The sequence below is a fragment of the Thamnophis sirtalis genome, unplaced genomic scaffold (assembly GCF_051295495.1).
Source record: "Thamnophis sirtalis isolate CommonGarterSnake01/CBP01778 unplaced genomic scaffold, rThaSir2_p1.2 scaffold_7, whole genome shotgun sequence".
Taxonomy (NCBI): domain Eukaryota; kingdom Metazoa; phylum Chordata; class Lepidosauria; order Squamata; family Natricidae; genus Thamnophis; species Thamnophis sirtalis.
This window is the reverse complement of record NW_028261387.1, coordinates 24,425,091-24,450,730: the sequence shown is the minus strand read 5'-3', so window position 1 is coordinate 24,450,730 and position 25,640 is coordinate 24,425,091. Positions and strand designations below refer to the sequence as shown.

Below are 25,640 nucleotides of genomic sequence, written 5' to 3'. Positions count from 1 at the left end.
TTAGCTGACTGCACAGACCATATCAGTAGGCTGTAAAATATATATTTCTCTGAGTGTAATTGAAATATCAATGGAATATTCTCATATATCTAATAAAAATATATATATTTAATGAAAATATTTTCATTGCATTTATTTTTCATAAAAACACATATGTAGCCCTAGAATCAGTGATGAAATTCATAATGTTTTATTACCGGTTCTGTGGCCATGGCTTGGTGTTCATGGCAGGGCAAGGATACTGCAAAATCCCCATTTCCACCCCACTCTGGGGTGAGCCAAAGGTGGTATTTACCAGTTCCCTGAACTACTCAAATTTTCCGGTACCAGTTGTCCAGAACCTGTCAGAACCTGCTGAATTTTATCCCTGCCAAGAATGTGAAATGTTATAGTATATGTAGAAAGACTGGGGGCATAATTAATCTCAGTTGAAATGTTTTATGAAATCTTGTATTTGTTAAGCAGCCACAGTTAGGTTTCTGCCTGATTTATTAAATATTAGTATGCATTAAGTAGAAAAATGTAGCTTGCCTAATTATAATTTTAATATTATACAATTGTTGGCCATATGATCATATTTTGAAGAGATATTAAATTATAATATAATATGGTCCAAAGCTATTGTAGCCTTTCATACAAAGCAGTTTTACTAGTGTTCCTTCCAGTTGTCCAATCATGGAACCCATATATAGCCTTACATTCAGTCCCAGCTTCCCATCCTTAGACTTGTCTTATGAGCAAAGAAAGAAAATACCCTTTTGTTAAATTTAAAGTCAATGAAAGTGTGGCAAAGTGGTATGATAGAATAGGAAAAATGCTGAAGAGCTAGGAAGCAGGAAAGTTGAGAATTCCGGTTAAAACAAGAATTCTCCCATAGCTTAGTACCGTGATGGCGAACCTATGGCACGTGTGCCTGAAGTTGCACACAGAGCCATGTTGCCTGGCATGCATGGCATCACCTGTTCCTCTTCCGGGTTTATGGAGTGCATGTACGCGCAATGATCAGCTGGCCTTTGTGCATGCAGCAGTGCTGGAAACTGGAAGAGCTGGTATTCTGTTTTCTGGTGTGAGCATGCATGCTAGCCAACTGATCATCATGCGTGCCAGTAACTGGAAGACTAGCTGGCCACCACGCATGTGCATGATGGAAACCGGAAGTTCATTTTCCAGCAGATGTATGCCCCCTTTGGAGCGCCTCTTCCGGGTTGTGGCCAGATGAGTGCGCGCGCACTCCCTTTTCGGCACCCGGTGCTGAAAAGGTTACCTACCACTGGCTTAGGAGGTCACATAGCAGAATTGTTCTTGCAGTAATAACTCCTGCATTCCGCAAAATTAATTGTCTCAACTGCAAAATGTTTACAAAAGTCACAATATTATGCAAAAGGGATATACTTGTGGTCTCAGATCAGCACCAATGCCACATCTTCATGGGCCCACTGTTCAGTTGGTTTTATTTAATATTCAGCAGGCAGTTTGTCTACACTGTACTCCAAGAAAACAATTTTAAATGTATCTTTTGTGCTAGGTGAAGAGATAGCAAGACCCAGGCGTTCAACTCCTACTCCAGAGCTTCTCAGGTAAGTGTAAAACTGAGTTGCCAATGATGTGGAATTTTTATTCCCAAAATGGACAGGTGCAGAGGGATTACTGTTTTGTGCTTGATTGCATTAAAAGATTAACTCTACATTTGCTTCCTATAAAAATGTATAAAATTATAACTTCTTAGCTAATTTAGCACCAATTTTCAACCCTGTATGTGGCTCTATATGCAAAATGGTGTTCCCTTTTTATTTATGTCTTGAATATGAAAAGAATACTATAATGCATCTTTTTATCTAACTTTTAGAGATTCTAGGGAGGACTTCCATCTGTATCAGACTGCGAATTTTCACAGATATGATAGCTTGCTTGCCAGATAATATTATCAAATTAAGACAGCCTATTAGCAGAAATGTGTAAACAAAATTTACAAGCCAGTTCTTGCCTTTTATTTATATTTACTTACTCTATTATTTATACTCATAAGACTCCAAATACATAAATAAAATGGATTCAAAATATAATAGATTTATTATTTTACTAGATCACAGTATTCATTTTCTGAGTGTTTATCCAAAAATGTGTAATGTATGAACTATTGATTAAGAGTCTTAATTTAAGACAGAACATTGGACAAAGAAGAAACAAATTATACCAAAAGAACCATTAGAGTTTTACAAAAGAGACCACCTCCTGCCAATTACCTCCTTGCAACCAATTAGATCGCATAGATTAGGCCTCCTCCGAGTTCCATCTGCCAGTCAGTGTCGACTGGCAACCACACGGAGGAGAGCCTTTTCAGTAGTAGCTCCGACCCTTTGGAACTATCTCCCCGTGGAGATTCGTACCCTCACCACCGTCCAGACCTTCCGCACAGCCCTTAAGACCTGGCTAGCCCATCAGGCCTGGGGATAAAGATAATCGGTCCCCACCCGAATGATGAATGAATGTTGTTTACTATTTTACTTTTATGTATTGTTTTGCGTTTATTGTCTTGTACCCTCCCTTCCTTATTTTATGTAAGCCGCCCTGAGTCCCCTCAGGGAAAAGGGCGGCCTATAAATACTAATAAAATCACTAAAAAAATCACTAAAATCACAAAAGGAAAGATACTATTGATCAACATTTCTTTGATATCATTTGATTATTAAATATGTCCAGGAACAAACACAGGGAATAACTGGTATCAAATGGCTTTGAATCAAAATATTTGAAGAATAACTTTTTTTTATCCCAATCTGCTATGATAGAGCAAATACATAAACAATATATCACAGTTTTATATATATGGTACACACATATTTGCAGACATGTGTATATGTGTGTGTGTGTGTGTGTGTGTAGAGGGAGAGGGGAGGGAGGTACGGAGAGGGGGGGAGGGAGGGAGGGAGGGAGAAAGAGAGAGAGAGAGAGAGAGAGAGAGAGAGAGAATGAATTAACCCAATCTACACAATAGTTAGTGACCAGATACTAATTGTTAAAATATAACTTGGTTTGTTTTATTTTTTTTAATCCCTTAATCATTTCAGGAAGTAGACACATTACTTCATTCAATTTTAAGAAATAGTAATTGTGGGGATAGTTTTCATCCCCTAAATTCTTTTACCATATGTGTAAATTCTTTTGGCAACATAAATTCATTGTAGAGGAACTACAGATTTTTTTTTAGTAGTAAGCCATTTCATATAGACACAAATCAGTGGGAATTGAAGTATAATTGTCATTAGTGCCATTATCTATTGAAATGTTATTTGTACTCAGGCATTTTAAAATGTCAGGCAGATTTTTTTTTTTTAAATGTCTTATAAAGGTTTTAGGCACTTGATCTGTTTTCTGATGTTTTCTTACGATATTTTACTGGGATATATTTTAGAGGATTTCTTGCTTCTATTATGCTAGCATTCTGATATCTTTGAATGGAAAATATAACAAAATGCCTTTTAATACATTAAATGATGCAAAATGTTATACAAAAAGATAGGTGTAATATTTTACATATTGGGGTAAACTATTCATATATCTGATAACTTTTTGCTGTTGACATTTTAATTTCCTGAATTTTTAAATATCAAATTAAATCATATTGCCTGTTGTAAATAAACTGAATAAGGTTCTTTTTTTAAAAAAAGACAGGAACTTTCATTACTGGTTGTGAAATTCTGCTTCCAGTATTTATTTTCTTGCTTGTGGGTTTTATCTTTGATTGGTATGTGTATATGTGTGTCTGCATTTTTAAAGAAACAGAACAGTATTCCAAAGGTTCAATTTAAGATTTCCAGAGCTGAGTAGGCACAATTTTCTAAATATTAAAGAAGTTTTTTCAGATGATTCTCTGCTTCTACTGCAGAACCAGAAAGTCACAATGGTATTTTCAAAGAAATTGAGCCCCATTTGTCTAACAATTTCAAAATCTGGTTCCTGAACTTCCCTTTACAACTATAGAAAGTAACATGAATAACATGAAATAAAACACAGTAAAAAAGACTCCTATTCAGGTGGGCAACTATGACAACTTTATGGCTGGCTCAGGAATTCTGGGATTTGAAGTCCCTAGGTCGTAAAGTTGCTATAATTACCCACCCCTTGTGTACCCACTCTTTATATTCTATTCCATTCTCCCAACACTTAGAATATTCTATCTTCAGTCTTTAGTGGCTCTTGTGGGGTTAATAAATTGGCTGTTTCATTTTTATGTGTCCAAATCAGTATTCAAGTCTGGTAATATGGATAGTGTTCTTTGATTTCTCAAAGATTAGTACTTAAGAACCTACTTTGTTTTTAATATATTAAATTTTATAAAATTGTTCATATGTAAACTTTTGAGCATTGAATGGCTACAATGACAACAGTATACTGTATATTTTAGTATAACTTAAATCTGCATTGTTGCTGCAGTGCATCATATTTTCCTTACATAGACATGGCAATGGTTATTAGCAGATCTATAACAAGCAATTCACAACAAAACTCAATTCTTGTGTAAATATATAAAATGACATTTAAAAGTTTGACATTTGTTTTTATGGAAAAAAAAATTTTTTTAACCTAAACTATTTATCACATCTGATATCAAGTAACTATTTTTTTCTGTAGCAAAAGAACTTCAGAAGATGCTGCTGTCCTAGCCCCATTATTTGGTCCACCTCTAGAATCTACATTTGAAGAAGACAAATTGGAAGGTAAATTATTAAACTGTATTTATGTATTAGATCTATAGTTTGCATTTTTCTCAGGGACTCAGGTGGGAATACCTAGCTTTCTCTCTATTTGAGTTTGTTCCTATAGCCCATGTGTTAATTTGGATTGAAAAATGTGATTGTTACCCAATTAACTTCTATGATTGGAAGTTGGATCTTACCTGCTCCAGTTCAATATCATCCCCATACCATTACTCCATGTAGATTTTGCATCAATGCTGCTTTCATTATGCTGTCCCCTGCTGTTTGAGCAGATGCAGCTGGCTGTTTCTTTCTTATTGTGATTATATCTATGCTCCGCAGGCTACTGATTTGCTAATCTAAGAAAAACATGGAATCAAATCTATGTTGTTTCTTTTTTTGCCCCTATCTGAATCATTTTCACAAGCATTTTGATATTTTTTTAAAAAAATATGTGCCACATTAGATGAATGAGAAACGTGAAATGGATGCGTGCATCAGGAAGCCACTGGTTCCAATATTGTACTGCACATTTTATGGTAAAACAAACACTCAAAATACTACTTACAAGTATTTGGATTAATTTATTTTTATTTCTTTTATTTGAATAGCTGCTGCAATTCCGTAATACCTAAAGTTCAGAGTTAAACTCTTACTGGAAATAAAAAAGAATCAAGTTCTTGTGTTACTTCTAGATTAATATGTTGTTATATGTCTGCTTATATATAGCTTCAGGTCCCATAGATCAGTGTGAAGTTTGGGGTTCTGTGCAACCAGCGAACTCCAGTGTAGAATCTCCAAATGCATCACGTCCCTTCCCATCTGGAAGTAAGTTAGAATAATTCTTGGAAAAAGTGGTTTAATTTGTTGGGCCTGTGTAGTTGAAAAATTGTGAAATAAAAAAAGAAGTAAATCTACTAGGGATTATGGCTCATTAGACTGTGTGGGAACAGAGATATTAATTCAACTGTGCAATGAAAACTCACCTTTACTGCCAATATAATATATTAGAAAGAGAAATTAATCAGAAAACAGAAGAGAAATTTCTCATTAAAATGGCTATGTTATTTTAAAATGTATAATGTTTAGCAACATTATTATGTCTGCTTCCATATTAAACACGTGTTTCTGATGGTAGAGATATTCTGCATAAAAATTATGGGATGTTAACTAACAACTGCAAGCTGTTAACAACTGTTGTTCCTGCACAAGTGGAAATGTCATCTGCTTGTACAATGAACTCTCTGAATTGCAGCTACATCTACATGAGACTGAGTTGTCAATTCTTTGTGATTGAGCTTTGTCTATCCTTGTCCTTGAAATGTTCCTTTTATGTTACAGCACCTCCACCACTTCCACCCAAAAACATTCCTGCTACACCTCCCCATGCTGGTTCCCCTTTAACAATTGGAGTAGGTAAGAATATTTGACACAAATAGTCAGGTCTAATACTTGTACATTTGGCTGCACAATCATGATGACCTTGTTTAGCATACATTATGAAACATTAATATGAACTCAATCACAATTTCTTAATATTATGCATATACTGTATGTTTTTAATATTTTGTTCACAAAATATTTTAAGCAGGTTTCTCTTTTTAGATATCAAAAAATAACTGATGAAGCTTAATACATTATCGTCGAAACCCTTGAAATTTTGAAATGCTTCTGTCATCTGTGCTATATTAAGCACTCAAAATGTGAATATTTTTTGGTAATTTTAATTTTATTAGTAAGCTTTTGCTTACAAGACTCAATTTTGTATAAGAAAAGTTGGGAAGCTTAAGTATGTCTTGAATCTTAATGCATTTAGGGGTTTCTTCTCAATCAACAAGTGATTCTGTTATATAAGGAAAACAGCCATGCATACAAACTCAATTTTTTAAGTATTGCTTTACAAACATATGTAACATTTTGGATCAGAATTTTTTCTCTTTTTATCAATATTTCATTTATATATACATGGCCTGTGGTAGATGGTTACCTCCCTTGGTGTGCTACACTTTGATAGAAAGGTAGACTACAAATATACTAAAATATATAATGATTATGTTTCTCAAATACAGCCTTCTCCACTCCTATCTGGAATATAGCAATCAGGAAGGGGGAAATAAAAAATTAGTATAATTTTGCATTCCTAAATTTTTTTTGGTTTTATATATATTTATTCATAATTACAGAATATCAATTACAGAAATTATATTCTATCAATGTACTTATTAGCTGTGATCCAGAGCTCTGCACATATGGAATAGTCTTCTTTTTTATGAAAAGAAAATAGTTCTACATTGTTTTCTATTTTGTATGCAGAATTGGAAAATTGCAGCCATTTCAGATAAAATGGAGGCCAGGGATGTATCTCTGTTGTCAATGGGAATTAAATTTGCTTAACTTTTGCTGAATCATGACTAATCACATATTAAGACACATATTGAACTTTAAACATTTTCTTTCACAGAAGGAAAACAATTTAGAAACTGTTTATTTAATTTCAGATTATCCCAAGCACTGAAATTAAGAAATGCAACAATTATTTGAATATAGCAACCATTAATTTTTCATTAAGAATCATTTCCTGTCACTTAACACATCTGTTGTCAAATGTTCTTCTACATTTACTAAAATTTATTTTGGCAATAAGAACGATTCAACTGAAGCATAGAAATGTATTGCGAATTATATTCTTTTTGATTTGCTAAAACAATGTCACATTGCATATCACATAATCCAATGCATTATGCAATACACATGTTCATACGTGCACATACATCACCTTGTTTAAATTTTTATAGTTTGGCCATTTCTCTCCTAATATCTAGTAATAAAGTCAAAGTGTCAATTGTGTTGCCTAGGTAATTTTCTCTATCAATATATAACATATGATATTTGATTTTGAATTTACATGGAATGTACCTCAAAGTTATATGGATACCTGCACACAACTATGTTCTCAAAAGCACCTTTTAAATGTGTTATCAAAATGTCTTTGTGGTAGAATGTAGCTTGAATTTTAAAATCCCCATACATACGTAGAGCAATAATACAACTTAACTGTACCAGTTGATGTTAAAAGTTTGAAATCAACTACTTTGACCACAGGAAATGACCAGACAGCAACAGAGGTCAAAAGTGACAAACAACCATCAATCAATGACTTGGACAACATTTTTGGCCCAGTATTGTCCCCCAATTCTGTTGCTGATAACGCAGAGGATAAATGGATCAGTTTTTCTGATCAGTCCCTGGAAAATGTAACTCCAGAGGTGACTTCAAGGGAAAAAGTGGTGTCCCCACCTGTGGCATCCGAAATCCCAGAAGAGCCTCCAGAGGCTGAAGTCTCTCGCAATGTTCCTTCTCCACTCAATTTAGAAGAGGTTCAGAAGAAAGTTTCAGAGCAGACCCACGTTAAAGATGATAACTTAGCACCAGCAGCATCTCCTAAAGATTTTGGGGTGGGACAGAGAGCAACACCACCTCCCCCTCCACCTCCTACCTACAGGACAGTGGTGTCATCACCTGGACCCAGCCCTGGCGGTGGCACAGGAAGCACCAGTGGTATGTCTAAACAGCTTTGAGTGTGCTTCAGTGTGGCCATGAATGCTGCTGTGTGAAACAACAAGCCTTTTTAGCTGTTAGTTTTTTGTTTTTGTTTTTTGGCTTTTAGCATCAATCATTCCCTTTTGTTTGATTGTACTGTGCCCAGTGGCCTTTTTTTTTCTTTAATTCCGTTCTCTTGTGACCCAACTCAACTGTTAATCCTTGATAGTATGTTTTATTTTCCTACCATTGCTGAATGTCTAATTGTTGATGGGAGAGCTTTATGTCTTAAGCACCAGGTAAAGGTGGAAATGTATTATCATTGATCAGGATTTCTTTAAATTTATCAAAGCTCTGAATTAAGAAATGAAATATTTAATTTACTTCACTTGGCAATTTTCCTCAGGAGGAAAGCATAAGAAAAGAATCTGTGCTCTGCCGGGTTACCACAGTTCCTTCTTGACCTTTTTGCAGAAAAAAGAAGTCTAACATGACTTTCCACCTTCATCTATATAATTCAGGACTTCTATAATCAGTAGTCATGAAAAAACAATTTGATAGCACTTTAATAGCAGCAAAGATCACATCTGCACATATTGATATATTAAGTCTTAAATGAAGAATTTTCCCCCTCTCAGGGCCTGTATCCAGGGGTGGGCTTCAAAAATTTCAGCAACGGGTTCTCTGCCCGGTTGCTGGGTGGGCATGGCCTAATCAGCCTCCTACACCATGGCTGGGGGGGGCATTTTTGTCTTCCCCAGGTTCTGGAGGCTTTCCTCGAGCATTTGGGAGGCCAAAAACTGCTTCCCCCAGGCTCCGGATGCCCTCTAGAGGCCAGAAATGGGCCCATTCTGACCTTCTGGAACTTCCAGAAAGCCTGTTTTCCCCCTTCCCCAAGCCTCCATGCGGGCCCTGCACTTACCTCGCATCCAAAACAGGCAGCGTGGAGACTCCTGGGAGGGGCAGGGAGGGGTGGGCCGGGCCAGCCAGGGGTGGGATTTGGAGGTTCTCTGAACAGACCATAATGTCTCCCGAATGTGGGAGAACCCATAGCAGTGCACTCCTGCCTGTGTCCACTGTAGTGATCTTTGCCCCACCACAGAATAGTGCCTATAAATGGTACAGAAAATACTGAGGACATAGATTGGTGGACTTCCCTGGCTTACTTCTCCCAACAAACATAATCAACCAAACTCTCCTTAAATGGGATGTGGATCAGGGAGAATGCAAATTTGAATTGGCAATCAAAAAGAGCCTCTCAATTAGCTTATATTCAGCTGATAAGCTCTTTTTTAAAAGATAGCTGTAATGCTATTCAAGAATAGTGCTATACCCTCATGAGAATCAGCCCAGACATCAGCTAACAGGTATGATAAGAGTTATACAGATAATGAGCAGTGAAAGAGTCAATTTTGTCTTTCTTGCTTCACTCACCTCTAGATGTGAGATTGGGGGGAAATGGACATGTCCATACAGTCATCGGGAGATGAACTCAATTTAAGAGAGATAATAATTTAATCTTAATATAGTAATCTCAATATAATAATCCCAATAGCAAGTTATATTTAGTGCTATTTCATTGGAAATACAAGTGTGGTTATAGCAAATGACTGTAGTAGCCCAAGAAACAAACAATGGGTAAATGAAAAATTAGTTTAGTCTCCAAGAAATCCATTCATCTACTTCTGAAGCTGTTATTGTGTACCACGGACTCCAAGGTGCTCCAAATGACATCAAGACAAACTCCTTCCCTTTGTGATGATAAGAAAATATTTGTGGCTATTCTCAGACTAATAGGAGCTCTGATGGGAATTTAGCAAGACAGTAAAGTATTTAAATCTTAGATCAATAATCAATACTTCAGGGGAGCGACATTTTGGGTTGCTTTCCCTGCACACACCTTTCCTAATGTAGTCTTTGAGTAGTTTGGAAAATAAAAATGGAGGGATGAGAGTGAAACATGCACCCCATTATTTCTACAAGCAACAAGTTAAACTCATCTCCCTTTGTAACTAAAAACAATTGTCCAGAGTCTGAAAAAGAACTGTAGCTTCTTCTTATATGGGAATAATTTCTTGAGCGTGTCCTGTAAGTAACTTCCTTTGGGCAACATATGCTTTGTGTTTTTTCTCTGGCTCCCAATTCAATTTTGGAAGGAAATGAAAGCTACCTCTTGCCTAATTACAAATAGGAAATCAATAATGTGTTCATCTAAGATGAGACTGAAGAATACTCTCTTTTCTTTGATAACCTCTCCCTGTTGATGCTTACATAATCCCTATTTTCAAAGAAAATGCCTTTTGTAGCAAGAGTGAACAACAAGAGAGGGGAACAAAAAGATATATTCAAATGCTATTCTGAGGCAAAAAAAAAAACCCAAAACATCACCCCATTCCAAGGGGTCTTAAAACCTATCCTTCCATGTTGTATTTTTGTTCCTTAATAGAAAATTTCATCATTACTATTTTTAGGAAGCAGACTAAATGTTATCATTAGTCTTTAAAATTATCATTTTTGTTTAAAGCAGGAAATGCCCTTATATGTTCCAGATATGATTAATGGAATAGCTTAGAACTTGTATATATCTATCCACAGATGGATGATGAAGTGAATAACTGCTGGCTTAGCTACAAACAGTTTCGTATGGCTTGTCATTGAAATAAAGAATCAGTTTTGCACATTTAAAATGCTCTAGGTCCATGATGGCGAACCTATGGCTTGTGTGCCAGTGGTGGTACATGAAGCCCTCTCTGCTGGCACACACACCATTGCCCCGGGTCAGATCTGCATGGCATTTCTTTTGTGAGCTTCTGTTTCCCTGCAAATGATGAAACAGAAGCTCATGGAAGAAAAAGATCTGACCTCTTTAGGTCTCTCCTGAGCATGCGTGCATGTCCATACATGTGCCTGTCCACACATGTGCCTGTTTGCGCACATGCATGTTGTATGTGTGCATTTGTGCACATGCGTTCATACACATGCATGCACCTTTCAATTTGGGCATGCGCACACGTGCAGTTTGGGCACTCGTGCCTAAAAGGTTCACCATCATTGTCCTAAGTGGAAGAAATCCTTTTTTAATTTGAATTATTTTCCCAAAAAGAACCGGAAACCAAACTTTCACAGTTAATTTTATTTTGGGATAAAACGCTTCTCTTATTTCTTGAAGTGTTTTATTTTCCTGAAGTTTGATAGTTGATTTTGATTAAGATGTTCTCCCTAAAAAATACAAGTTGGACCTGGGGTTGGATCTGCAATATAATTGCAACATTATCTGTTTACAGCAATCTAGGATTCATCTTTTTTATAAAAAGCAAGTGCAAAAATAGATTGTGTATTATCTGTTTCACATTATTCCCACAAGTGACTGGAACTGGAAGTTAATCAGGCTTTTAGCATCTCTTACAGTTCTATATAATAATATGTACAGTTAAGGACGATAGGGATCTATAGACATGTATGCTTTCCTATTTCAAAATTCCTTTCCTGTGTAACTATAATCAATTATTACAATATATTTTGGAGTTGTTGTGTTTTTGCTTGTTTTGGCACTTTCAAAGACAGAGTTGATGGCTATTGAGGAAGTTTCTTCTTGTGTATTTACCACAACAGATTTCCATGAAGTTTTGTATGTGGATTAAAATGGAACACAGGAATGTATTTTCAGATACCAGTCCCAATAAAAATAATGTAACTTAATGCAGTCATTCTGAATTCTGCATGTATGTCAAGAACTCAAAAAGGATGAATACATTTGCTTAATAATTAGATGGAAGAGAGGGAAAGTTTTCCTTTTCCTTTACTCTACTCTACTTTACTGGTTACAGTAAAAAAATAGGAAACAATCAGAAAATTATCTAGGAAACATACAATATAACAAAAAGTGTGTGTATGTGTGTGTGTGTACAGCCATTCTAGCCCTTTGAAATGTCAGTTACCACCAAAATTATCATAATAATTGATTGGCATTAGATACAAAATGACAATTCTATTAAAAGTGTCCATTTCTTTTTCTGATTTTGAGACAGAACTATCTAGTAATTTCTACACTAAACATTACATTTTAGAAAATTGCTAAGGTATCTGAAGATTCTGTAAAAACATTTTCAATTCTGTGTATCATTCCTTGAATATAACGCTTCTTTGCTGTTTCCAGAAGATAGATGTATTCTTCCAAAGGTAAAGTCCCACTAGTTTCATAGTGTAGGTTCATCACAAGAGTGCTTTTTCAAAAGGGAACCGGACTTTCTTTTTTCCTGAAGACGTTTCACTTCTCATCCAAGAAGCTTCTTCAGTTTTGACTCGAGAAGAAGAAAGTCCGATTCCCTTTTGAAAAAAGCACCTTTGGGACAACCATGACTTGGATGATTAAGAATCTCCATAGACATAGATTCATCAATATACATTCCCTCTTTATTTCATTTGTCACTAATAGAGAAATCTCAACTATATAGCAGTACACAACGAATATTTGTGCAATCATTTTGCAGGTTTTTTTTTACAATAATGAAGGAAAGGAAAGGAAAGAAAAAGAAGGGGAAAAATGGGCAGGGCAGGGCAGGAAGGAAAGAAAAGGAAAGGAAAGGAAAATTAGTTTCAGAGCAAAAAATGTATTACTCGAGCAGTATGGGGTCACTAAAAAACCTAAATTATCAACTTTTTCCAAAGCCTCATCTTGCATAAACAAATTATTCAGAGCATGCTTAGCAAATGGAACATTATTAATGCAACAAATATTACATAATAATTTATGATGCTGTATTTTAAAGCTCCATCCATCCACCCTCTCCTCGCAGCTGAGTGTTTTACTGACTGCATGAAGCATGTGATCAGTCAGTGATTATAAGTTTCACTAATGCTGACATGATAGATCAACCCTCCTGACAAGAATGTCTTGTTTGATGCTAAAGGGTTCAGTTTAAGACTTAGGAAAACACCACCAACATCTGATTGGTTGAATATAGACATCCTTTCTCTATTTCCTTGAAATAAATCTTTGTCATTTGATAGGGCTGTGCCAAATATTTAAAATGGGATCTTTGTAAAGTATTGCAATATTTGGCTTTCCCAAGCCAAGTATTCATCCTCAAAGCATCCAAGTCACCTCTTCCTAAACGCTTCCTTAGCTGCCTATGGATTTGTTTGCAGGTACAATTTTTCTATGCTGACTGCCCCCAAAGTGGCATTGCATGCACAAATACAGTACTACGCAGACAATCAGACAAATCCTTCCAGCATTTACTCCAAACTATCTGGAGGATATGTCTGCTTTAACTCTTTAAGGAGGGGCACTTCATTCACCCAAATGTTTCACAAAGCATCCCTTCCAAATGCTTTGTGCAGCCCTATGTACTATATATACTTTTCATCTTGGGAGAAAGAAGATGCACTATTCATTGGAACGGATAATGTAATAAGTATGTATACTTACAAGTTTTATGGGCCATTTTTATATTTTCCCTTTGGCAGCGTGAGAGCAACTGCAGCATACTTCCTTCCTGTGATACACACTAATCACTGCTGTACACTCACCAGGTATACAAGGAGTCCATGCTGTGAATTCCTTCCATGCTGCAACTGTTCTAGTTTCCGGGAAGAATACTGATAGAGTAGAAAGAAGACACAGCTTGACTTCTTCCAATTAAAACAAATGTTTGATGTTACCAAACATAAGTAAAAGCTTAAATGTCATTGGAAGTCATTTCGGATACGATATTGGAGTTCTGGTAGGATAATTTTTAAAGATTCCTCATATTCTTAAGTTTCAAAAAAGACATTCTAGTCCGTTGGCAAAAAAACAAAACAAAAACAAAAAGAATTTGTATGGTAGTTGGATTTACATTGGCATGTGACTTAAATCGGTTTCAGTATTATTCTTTCATAATGAATGATTATTCTTAGATGAAACAGCTTGTTTAACAACTGTCAGTGGCAATTTAGAAAACGTGTTCAACGATTTGGGAAAAATTACCTTGAAATAGTAAGAAATATATCAATTTCTTAAATTCTGGACATGCATTTTTCTCCAGAGTAATATCAGATTTTCACTAATTTTCATGAATCGTCCTTGGTTGTTATCTGATTTGCCAGCTTTTTATTCTTCTTTTTACTGTGACTTACCATTCACTAAGGTTGAAAATCCATTTACATGGGAGTATATTCATATTTCTAAATAAGTACATGCAGGTTTGCAGTGTACCTATTTTTATCATTATTAATTGATGCCAGCATCCCCGATTAAATTTTTGGAACAATCGCTCACCGTCCACTTATTTACAAGTTAATATTAAAGAAAGAAGGCAATATTTTGGAATGCTGAGCAGCCACACTTAATCTAAAATGGTGCAGTTCAACTAGTGCTCCTTTTGAATCAAACTTTGTAAGGTTTATACGCAAGCAAACATAGCCAAAGCATATATATATTGTTACATGCATGTAAAAACTGCACTGGCACAAAAGCAGAGAAATAAGCTCTTCTACTTCATGGTGACCTATCTGGTTAGCAACTGTCTATTTCATCCAGTTTGAGTCCACGTATATGAAGGTATATGTTTACTCAGTAACCCATGACCCAAATCCCAAGCTGGTACTGCATTGTTTAGCTTGATTGACTCTCCATCCTGTGGGATAAATACTTTAAAGGTCGGAGGGAGCTGTCATGAGAGCAGCTTAACCCCATACTGATGGTGTACATTTCTTTCAGGGTCATCATCACCTGCTCGCCCTGCGACCCCATTGACATCTTGCAGCAGCCCTACCCCACCACCACCGCCTCCTAGACCCCCATCTCGTCCAAAGTTACCTCCGGGAAAGCCAGGTGTTGATGTGGTATGTTTTAGATTTTTTTTTACAAATTGCTAACTGCACTGAGTTGGAATGTCTCTTTGCCTACTATAGAGACATTAAACACTGTAGATATGAAAAAAAGATTATATTAACCACTGTGGGCTGGCTTGGTTATGAGTATGAAGAATAGAAGTATAATAATTAAGTAAATGAATAAAAAACTCTACAATTATGTTTGTTGTCTCTAGTTAAATTCTTGATTTTGTTAAAAAAATATCCAAAAGTGTGTTATAATTTAATGTTGGATTTTTAAAATGAATTAAATATAAAATTGTGGGGTAGTTTTGTTGGCTTTCATGAAAGTTTTTTTTAGAATTATTACTTTAGCAAAAATATCAAGATTTTCTCATGTAAAGAAATGATTATAATTTATAGTTTTTATCATTTCAAATCAATCATGGTTGCTATTATTTGCATCTATTTCTTGACAAGATAATCTCATATTTATTTTAAAAAAATATAGGATTGGAAAAGACTTGTACTTTATAGACTGAAAGATGGAGCTGGAATGTGATTTTTGCTAAAATATCTTCACCTGTTTTCCATGACTCTAGTCTTACCCAAGAAGGAGGAATAGGAAAGAATTACTGGATAGTTGTTACAGAGAAGTCTAGCCAAATAGCCATTCTGATACAAAGAATTCAGAATTCAGCATACTATAAGATTGTACTACTCTTGCTTCATCAAAAGACGCCAAAAATGAGACCACTCAACCCACAGGAGCATCATTAGCTTTGGGCACATTAATGCTTTGTTCATTATAGTTAAAACTGGAACAGTTTCTTATTATGACCTTATTTTCAAGGGCCCATAAGTGTATTACTCTTCTATGCTGGAATTCTCAATTTCTTGCCTTGCCCCTTGAGACTTTCCATCCCGGGATGGAACCCTAGACTTGAACATAGATTGAATTAAATTGTCAGCTTTCCTTTACAAATTAATTAAAAACACCTAGTTAATTTACAATTTGCTGAAAGCCAGTAGGTCAGTACGCTCTGCTCCTTTGATAAACTGTTATCTGAGCGCAATGGAGATAGAGTTGAAGTTTGTGGGATGCAAAGGGAAATCAGCTAAGAATTTAGTCTAAACCTCCTAGCAGGTGAATCCTTATTATAACATTCTCACTTCCTGAAAGGCTGAATTCTCAACCTATAGATTAGGTTGGAATATGTAACTTTTGTTATCTATTGACCTTTCAAATGTGATAAAATCATACATGGTTTTGGGATTGGTTTGGGGATTTTTAAGAATGAATGGATGGATTTGCCCTTAAGAAAGGAAAGATTCCAATTTGTTTCTTCAAAAGAAAGCCTTCAAAACAAAACAAAACAAAAATGCCCATATCTTTGATGTCACACTTTTCTTGGATGAAGAGAAGAAGTTGGCAAACCAAAGATTATATTAATTAAAGATGAATCTTGTGATCAATTGTAGCCAGGCTGCTGAGAAATCAGAGTAAGTATCTACTTGATATTTATGGATTAATCCTCACTTTATCCCCAAATCTAAGACTATGTAAAGTTATGAATACTTTTGAGTACTGAGTGGGTTCATTAAGTGATTATTGTGTGTATTTTTAATGTTCTTTGTGTTTATCTATAGTCCAGACCTTTCAGCCCTCCAATTCACTCATCTAGTCCTCCTCCAATAGCACCTTTAGCTCGTGCCGAAAGCACCTCTTCTATTTCATCCACCAATTCCTTGAGTGCAGCTACTACTCCTACAATTGGTAACAACTTTTTTTCTTTTGAACAATAGTTTCTGTTAGCAGAATGGCTTAAATCCTTTGGTTTTTGAAATTTTTTTATTTTGGTTATGTTTTCTTTGTTTCATTGTTATCATCATGCTGCATGGAAACAGAAAAAAAGGGGGGAAATCATAACAGAGAATTGCAGCTGTGATTCTCTTTAGATCAATACATTTTTAACATACCTTTATACACGTAATAGTAGGATCTTATGGATCAGGGGTCCCCAATCCCCGGGCCATGGGCCAGTGACAGTCCGCAGCATATTAGGAAGTATTGGAGCAAGCAAGTGAAGGTTCATCTGCACATGTGCAGGATCTAGGTTGTGCATGAAACCATCCCTCCCCCCTGTTTTCAAGGAAGATGATTTTTCTTCCGAAACCACTCCCTGATACAAAAAAAGTTTGGGGAATGCTTATAGATTACAAAAAGTATTACACAGATTATATATGATAGTAGGATCTAAAGGAGAACACATTCATATTCCGCATACACATTCATTTTTTCCTAAGTTGTACAGACAGAACACACTCCTAACTAACATACACTGGAACAGAAAATTACATCTTTAACTGTGCCTTTTTTCCAAGAAGGAATCAGAGCAAGAAAGGAATAGATCTCATGCAATGTCAGATTTTTACATTAAAAAGTTCTTAGTTGAAACCAACATAGTTTTAAACTACTGCTTTGTGCTAAATTAAATTAAACTATGTGCTTTCGGATAATCTATTCAGAAGGTGTATATGTATAGAATTGTCATGTATATTCCTTAATATCTTGGCAATTTAATAGAGACTAATGGAAAAAGAAAGGGAAGCTACCTTTGTTTCACCCAAGTGTTCTAATTTTACATTTCAAAGAAAGCAGAATGTGAAAGGGCTGCTGTGTCTAACCATTGGTGGCATAGTGGTTAAAATGCAGTATTGCAAACAAACTCTCCCCACAGCCTGGAGTTCGATCCTGACTGGGCTGAAGGTTGACTCAGCCTTCCATCCTTCCGAGGTCAGTAAAATGAGGACCCAGATTATTGAGGACAATGTGCTGACATTGTAAAACTGCCCAGAATGTGCTGTAAAGCACTGTGAAGTGGTATATAAATCTAAGTGCTATTGCTATTATAAGCTCCTCTCTGCTACAGTCTATGGCAGAAAACTAACCGCATAGCAGAGCACAACCTTTCTAATCAATATAGAAGGACAAAGGTGTGTTGATATGTTCACTGCCTTGAATTATTTGTAAAAACTAATAGAGGTGGAATATAAATAAATAAAAATGATGGCCATATCCAAGAGCATTTTTCTTGTCCCTTAATGTCTATCATCAAAGAAATCCCCCCCCCTAAAAAAGAGTAATCTGAAACGTATTTGACTATAAGTAGCTCGAGTTGGTAGTTGGGCTGTTGGTCTGAACTCCAAACTTGGCAATTTGTCTGCAAATTTTTTGTCACCGTTCAAAGAGACATCAGCAATGCGCTTTGAATTGTACTCGTCTGTGCACAACCAAATTGCCAAGCTTGGAGCTCAGACCAAAAGCCCAGTCATCTTGTCATCATGGTGGCACATACCTTGGCAGACTATTTCTGGAATTTGGTCTTTTTAATCATGTCCTTCAACCCGGTGGTATTAGTGGGAATGTAGAAATTGGGAGGTGGGGAATTGTCAGGTTTCCTCTTCTGGCCACATGAGGTGACCACTTAAAGACAAAATGTGAATTTCCACTATTTGTTGCCTGCAGAGAGAAACTCCTCATTTTTGTAGATCATGACCACATGTGGTGGATGCCTAAATCTAAGTAAAACAGCAATTCATCAGGAATGAGCTTGTTTGTTTGGGAAAGACTACACGGTAGATAGTTTGGTGCCTTCTAGGGTTTTTTTTTAAGTTTATTTCTCCTCTGCCTTGATTACTGTAGTTTTAATAGCAAAGGACTATGGTACTAGGTACTTAAACATCTGGAATGGGCCAGATTTATACTTGCTCAAGAGGGTCTGTAAAGAAGAACAGCAGTCTGACCATTTGATAGTCGCAGAAATCATTGCTAAATTAAATATACTTAAGCTAAATACATGCAATTGTGAGTAGAAAAAATAGGAACTAGCTACATATTGACATTGTCAAAATACTGTTATGAACAAGATGTGTTTTTTTAAAAAAATGAACTGCAGAAAATGAATAAAAATAAAACTTTAAAGCATCTAAAAATGTTTTATATGAACCTTCTAAAAATTTGAAATGTGAAAAAAATTACTTAAGATATTATTTGTCCCTTAAAAAAACTGCAATGTTAGAATCATAAATTCTCTATTTCTCCTTTCCTTTTGTTTCATTGTTTCTTTAGTCTTTCTTGTTCTTCCTGCACTTTTCTTTGCTGCTTCTTTCACTTTTGTTTTCATTCTCAACTTCTTGAATCATATATTGTGATTCCCACTGCCATCCTCAGTTTCCGTTGCATAACTTTATTTTTAAAAAATCTTTTGTCGGATATAATTCATTCTGCTGCAGATTTCAGATTTACTCTTTGATCTGTTTCTTGTTTCATCAATATTTGTGCCCTTTTATGCATCAATTTTGTGGCATTTAATTCTCATTTATTGCTAGGCTACATCCTTTTCTTTGCTGTTATTTGTTCTCATTCTAATATTAATCAAAATTCTGCTTTATCACCATTTCTGTTATGCCCCTCTTATGTCAATTTTCTCTCAACTCTTTTCTAGTCTTATGTGGACAGAAAAGGCATTTTGATTATCTACCTAATTATTCTGATTGAAGTCAACATGGCAACAGTTTGAATATTCTTTCACAATAAATCAAAGTTGACAATATGAGAAATCAGAATCAATTGATATGATTGTATTTTTCTTTACATGCTGGACACTGTGATTTCTTACCCTTTACAGAAAGTTTTCCATCTTTTAATTCTTATTTTGTTATAATTGCTTTTGTTATTAGGAAATGAATTTCCTTTTGGCTAGAGCATGCATTCAACTAATACGTTGTTAAATGTTTAATCAAGTGCTTCAAAATCTTTGTTGCCTTTCTGAAAAATCTAAATTTAATTTCATTGCCTATTATGCATAATGTGAAATTGGGAAGAGGGTCTGAGGCACTTTTCTGACTTCTTTGCAAATTCATTATTTATCTCTGTTTTTATTTGCTGTTAGTCAATAAAACCGTGAACGTTTTATCAGTGTATATCAATCAGTGGAATGAATAACAACTCACAATGCTATAATATTGTAAAATGTGATCTTTTAGTAGACTTTGTCATCAGTGACTCAAAAGTTTGTATTGTACATGAAGCTGAGTGTTCCATGTATTTGTGCATTTTATAGAAAACTGAATTTATTCAATACAGTGTTTAAGGAACATGAATCAAATCTTCAAACATCAAGAGTATTTTAGAAATTACAAATCTTGCAGACTGATAAAACAAAAGCATGTTTAATTAGCCATATATAATTTACCTTAGAACAATTACTTTGTTTAGGGGAACTGCTCAGATATCTTTAATTAAACCTTCTATAGAAATTAAAATTACCAAATATTCCAGTTGTATTTACAGTAGATTGATGGTCTTGGATATTTTGTTAAATATATAATGAGATATAGACCGGCTGTACTACAAACTGATTATGAGAATTATGAAAGAAAAATGGCTAAGAAATCATTGGTTCTTATTTTATTTTATTATCGTTATATTTAATGATTACTTATGTGTTACAAATGAACGGCTAAGCATTATTTATGGTTAGAATATTAAAATAACTCAAACTAGGTGTGTGTGTGTGTGTGTGTATGTGTGTGTATATAAATATAAATTCTTAATTTCTACATTTGAAATTTGTTGAATCTGTATTTCTGTACTACAGAGAGCCAAAGAAATGGTCAAATTCATGGCAAACCACTTTTAAGACTATTTTTAATGTGTTATTGAACACAAGAATATGTTTTTATTAAATTGAGCTGTTTTGTCCTTTTGATATTGTTGATTGTCTGTGGCCATGCTCAAAAATTTGTTTCATTGTTCTAAATGAAGAAAACAATCATTAAAATGTCAAATTCTGTATTCTCCCCATGCTCTCGCTGAGCAGGGACGGAGGGAAGGAGCGTATTTCCCACAGGTACCCTAATTTTAACCATCTCCCTTAAATTTTTCTTACAAGATGGGGGGGGGAAACACACACTGGGGAATGTTTCAGAATGTATTGGCTTTGGAAGACAATAAATGGAATTTAGTCTTCTAAAAATAAGAATGTTTACTTACCATATCTGTTCAAAAACATCATTTACTCCAAAAGCCTCTTGATGCTGTCAAAATTGGTAATGTAGTTGGTTATTGAATGAGCTGGAATGGGCTTGGCCAACTGCATATGTCACAAGGTGTGCTGAATATCCTGAATGGCTTAGGATGTAATAATTTCTAGCTGAAGGCAAAAACTTGATGGACAGTTTGTATTGTGGGGATGAAGTGGCAATTGCAGTTGAACCAATCTTGGTTGTACAAAGATTAGTTTGGGCCTTTCATTTGAACAATCAACATAGATTTAAAAATACATGCTAGGAACTTGTCCCTTGAGAAGGATCCTTTCTTGCTGGGTCTTCATCACAGCTGGATCACAAAACATGCAAGCTATTCCCATTTACAGAAAATCCGATGAGAGGGGATATACATGGGAAAAAATATTCATATTGCAAGAAGGATTGAATGGAATATACTTGAAAACAGAGAAATCCATTAAGGTCTTGGATTAAAAAAAACCCACTTCAACAGGTATCGTTTATTGGTTTATTGGTTTTGTTTTGTATGCCATCCAATTCCGAAGGATTCCGGGCGGTTCACAATAAAACGGGGCAGGGGATAAATGCAATAGGCAGGAGGAGCTAGGAAGGACAAACTTTTAAATCTATGAAAGTTTAAAAAAAAATGAAGTGTTTGCCCACACATTCATTTGAAATAAAGAATTATGTTTAGCAGCACAGAGATTTCATGCTTCTCGGTCTTACATTATTTTATCACGCATTGTTCTTTTAGTTTCTGAGATTTATTCCGTACATTTATACTTTGTCCAAAAGAATACCGCATAGCTTTTGTTCATTCATTTGCCCTTTCTTATATTTGTTTTTGTCTTAGTGGTAGTATTGAACATGACTTTGATAATAAAAGAGATGTGTCCACCATTTCTATGTAAAACTTTTTTTATTGTAATAAATGTGGATTTGGTTAATTAGGTTTTCATTTAGAATTTGTGTTTTCATTGTTTTTCTTTTGCATTTCTTTTGCTTGTGGGTTTCGGAAGATGATACTTATAATGACAAATTGTCCATGTTTGCAAGGCACTATGAAACATCTGCAGGTACCGTACAAGCAGAGTTGTGTGTTTTTAAAATGCTTTCTTCATTACCACTCTCACTGCTATGAGAGTCAAATGCATTAAATGCATAGCTGATATAGAGGAACTCAAGTTGCACATAAAAATGCAATCTTCTGAATGCTCAAATGAGTTTCTAAGTGGCGACATAATATTTGATACTTTGATACAGGAATAACAAAATTTACTAAGGACTATTGTGCACAAAAATTAATTATATATGTTCTTCTTCCAAAACTGAGACACAAAGACAACCATGCATACATACATACATGCCTATATGGATACATGTATTGTTTCCAGGAATTTCAGAATTAGGTATGCATTAATTTCAGTAATAGAAGTTCATCACGTAATTCCAATTGTTAGTCATGTTGTTGCCTGAATCTTTAAGTAATGAAAGTCAAAAAAACCTTCTAATTGCTGACAAGAAATGTTAAAAGCTTCTTCCTTTGGAATTTTAATAAAGTAAAAAGGATGGATAAAACCCTGCACTTAACAAGCATTACAGAAATTCTGTCCACCAGTTTATTAATCTCAAATAAGCATTGCTACTTGGATAAACTCTGCGCCAGATATTAACATCCCCTTGGGAAGGCCATCAATTTTGAAGATCCATTATAGCAGATTTACAGTGTATGTTACCTTTACAAATAGTGCATGTGTGGCTCCAGAAACGTCTTCAGGCCTCCCCTTGATTCATGATTGTTTTAAGATGTAATTATAGCATTATTTGGTTCTCTATTTTTAAATGTTTCATGCTCAAACAACTTTGCAAGATTGCAGCTTCAATTTTCAAAGGGAAAAGACATGTAAATAGCAAATTCCACACAAAGCTATTGGAATTAAACTGATACCAGTCATTGATATTATACCCCACCAAGAAAAAATAAAATAGCATTAAAGAAGAGAGAGAAAAAAAAAATCTCAATCACTTTTTCAGAAGTTCAGTTATCCCCATCTGGTAGGATTCCATACTTGCTTATTTTGTTTCTTCCCAAAACAAAACAAGACCGTTGTTGATTAAAATCCTCCCCAATTTTCCTTGCACATTAACAACTTGCAGCACCTCCTCTTTCCCTGTAGTGAGATTAATAACCTGCCTTTCTGACTCACACTTATGTCCTTCTCTCTCCTCTCCTTAACCTTTCCCATTCCGCTTCAACTCCCGGCCATACAGAGAATGAACAGCCTTCTCTCGTCTGGTTTGACAGAGGAAAGTTTTATTTGACTTTTGAAGGTAAGTAGTGCATAGCATATTGGCTTGGACCTTTAAACATCCTTCTTCTTATATTTTAATAGAAGCCCATTGGCTTCTCCTAAATAAAGAAACCTATTCTACTTTTCAGTATAGTTAATGCTATGGCTACTTAGTGGACATGATAGGCTCAAAAAGAATCATTTTTAAATTGGGTTATTGCTACAATGTCCATTCGACTGTTATAATTATTTTCATATAAAGGTAAAAAGAGAGGCTACTTATGCAGTAAACGTAAAAAAAAACTTCAGTTACTGATCACCAAGGAACTTGACTCTGTCAACCAAGGCTTCTAGTATGCTTTGCAATCAAGTTTGCATTTTGTAGTCATTACACTATATATACATAAAGATAATGTTTGTGCTACTACTTGTAGAATTTGCCATCATAATCCCAAACAATTAATAAACTATTGTTCTATTAATTCATGTAATTAATTAATTATACTAATTAGCTGCTTGGCTTATACATTAGCATTTTTAGAAAGTAAAAGTGATTTCCCCCCCTGTAAATTAGTGTTGTTCAGTTGATTAAAATTATGAATTACCCATTTATAATTAATTAGGTGTTGCCATACCTATTGTAATCAGTTTAGTTTTCTTTAATTTTAATCCCATTTGTTCACTTAACTTTTATTACTAGAATTCGCAGATCCTTTGCAATTTTGGCTAACGGGGTCTTCCCTTAATGTGTGTATGTATGAGTGTGTGTGTGTGTGTGTGTGTGTGCGTGTGAGAGAGAGAGAGAGAGAGAAAGAAAGTGTGTGTGCATGTATACATATATCCTATAGGTTAAATACATAAGGGAAGCATCTACAACCTGCTCTGACTCCTTTGCTGACCTAGAACCAGTTGAGGACAATGAGATGTTCTTGGATTCCCATTTTTCTGAGCACACTGACATGATTGACTCCATTGAAGGCCTTTCTATAATCAAGGAAACGTATACTGACTTTTTCATATTCTTTGGCTTTCTCAATTACCCTACATGCATAAGCAATAAAATCTCATTTTCTTTTTTCTAAAGCCAGTTAAACATCTAGCATCTTTTTTTCCATGCAGCACTGTAATCCGTGTTGGATGATCCAAAGCATTATTTTGCAAGCTTGTGAAATCAAAAATATTGTACAATAGTTTGCACACTGTGTTAAGTCTCAGTCATTCTCTCTCCGTATTACTCTGTAGATTGATCTCCTCTAATCATTTGGTCACTGTGTTATTCTACAGATTTGCTGCCATAGTTTGTAACTTTGCTGCTTTTTTGTGTCTGCCAAAACAACTACACACAGACATCACTCTGCTAAACACTTAATTATCACAGTACTGTCTTATGCCTAAGAATATTTACCCTGTAGTAGGGCTGTATTACTATTATCCTACTCATCTTTTCTACTACCTTCTCTTATTTGTACCTTATATTACCTATTGTTTGTATGTACACTTGTTGTTTGAGTGTACATACTATTTGTATATTTGTATGTATACTGATTATATTACCTAATTGTCTACATGTACACTAAGAGCTTATGCACCGGAGACAAATTCCATGTGTATCCAATTACACTTGGCCAATAAAGTATTCTGTTCTGTTCTGTTCTGTTCTGTTCTGTTCTGCTCTGCTCTGCTCTGCTCTGCTCTGCTCTGCTCTGCTCTGCTCTACTCTACTCTATTCTTTTAAGTGGGTCAGTTCCTACAGCCTTCCAAGTTGGTAATGATTGGAGTTTTGAGCTAGTAGTCTAGTGCTAGAAGTTCTTGTAAGTGGGGAATGACTTCTATGTTACCATGGATTTTGGCATCTTTACCCTCCAGTACTTCAGTATATTCCTTCCAATTTTGTTTGATCTTCTTTTATTTGTTTATTAGTATCCATCCATTTGTGTCCTTTAGCCTATCAGTTCACAGTTTGAAATGCCTTCTGAGTTCAGATGATGTTTTTGGATATTTTATATTAAAGATGCATTTAGTGTGCATTTAACTTTTATATTAAGAAATATGGATATACACTTATTTGTGTAAATAAACATTTGATAAATCTCTATAAAAGATGTTAAAACTGCAGACTTTTAACACAACCTTCCTTTTAAAAAATTACATTTTTAAAGCAATCAACAAAATCATGACATACAGTGAAATTATAGTCATAAGAAGCTAAGGAAATAGATAATAGGAAAGATGAGAAGGATAA

At 35.1% G+C, this 25,640-nt stretch overlaps 1 protein-coding gene across 16 annotated transcripts in view; it reads left to right on the top strand.

The window, feature by feature from the left end:
* Positions 1–25,640, top strand: part of SGIP1 (SH3GL interacting endocytic adaptor 1) — a 142,133-nt gene that overhangs the window by 84,121 nt on the left and 32,372 nt on the right. For 5 of the 16 annotated variants that reach the window (XM_087719504.1, XM_087719506.1, XM_087719503.1 and 2 more), the window contains 10 exons: positions 1,526–1,577; positions 4,633–4,718; positions 5,427–5,525; positions 6,039–6,113; positions 7,800–8,255; positions 14,941–15,065; positions 16,686–16,812; positions 20,921–20,950; positions 22,127–22,183; positions 23,379–23,438. In XM_087719504.1, the coding sequence (XP_087575630.1) occupies positions 1,526–1,577; positions 4,633–4,718; positions 5,427–5,525; positions 6,039–6,113; positions 7,800–8,255; positions 14,941–15,065; positions 16,686–16,812; positions 20,921–20,950; positions 22,127–22,183; positions 23,379–23,438 (1,167 nt within the window). The remainder of the gene's footprint in view (positions 1–1,525; positions 1,578–4,632; positions 4,719–5,426; positions 5,526–6,038; positions 6,114–7,799; positions 8,256–14,940; positions 15,066–16,685; positions 16,813–20,920; positions 20,951–22,126; positions 22,184–23,378; positions 23,439–25,640) is intronic. The other 11 variants (XM_087719516.1, XM_087719508.1, XM_087719517.1 and 8 more) reach the window with 7 other exon arrangements.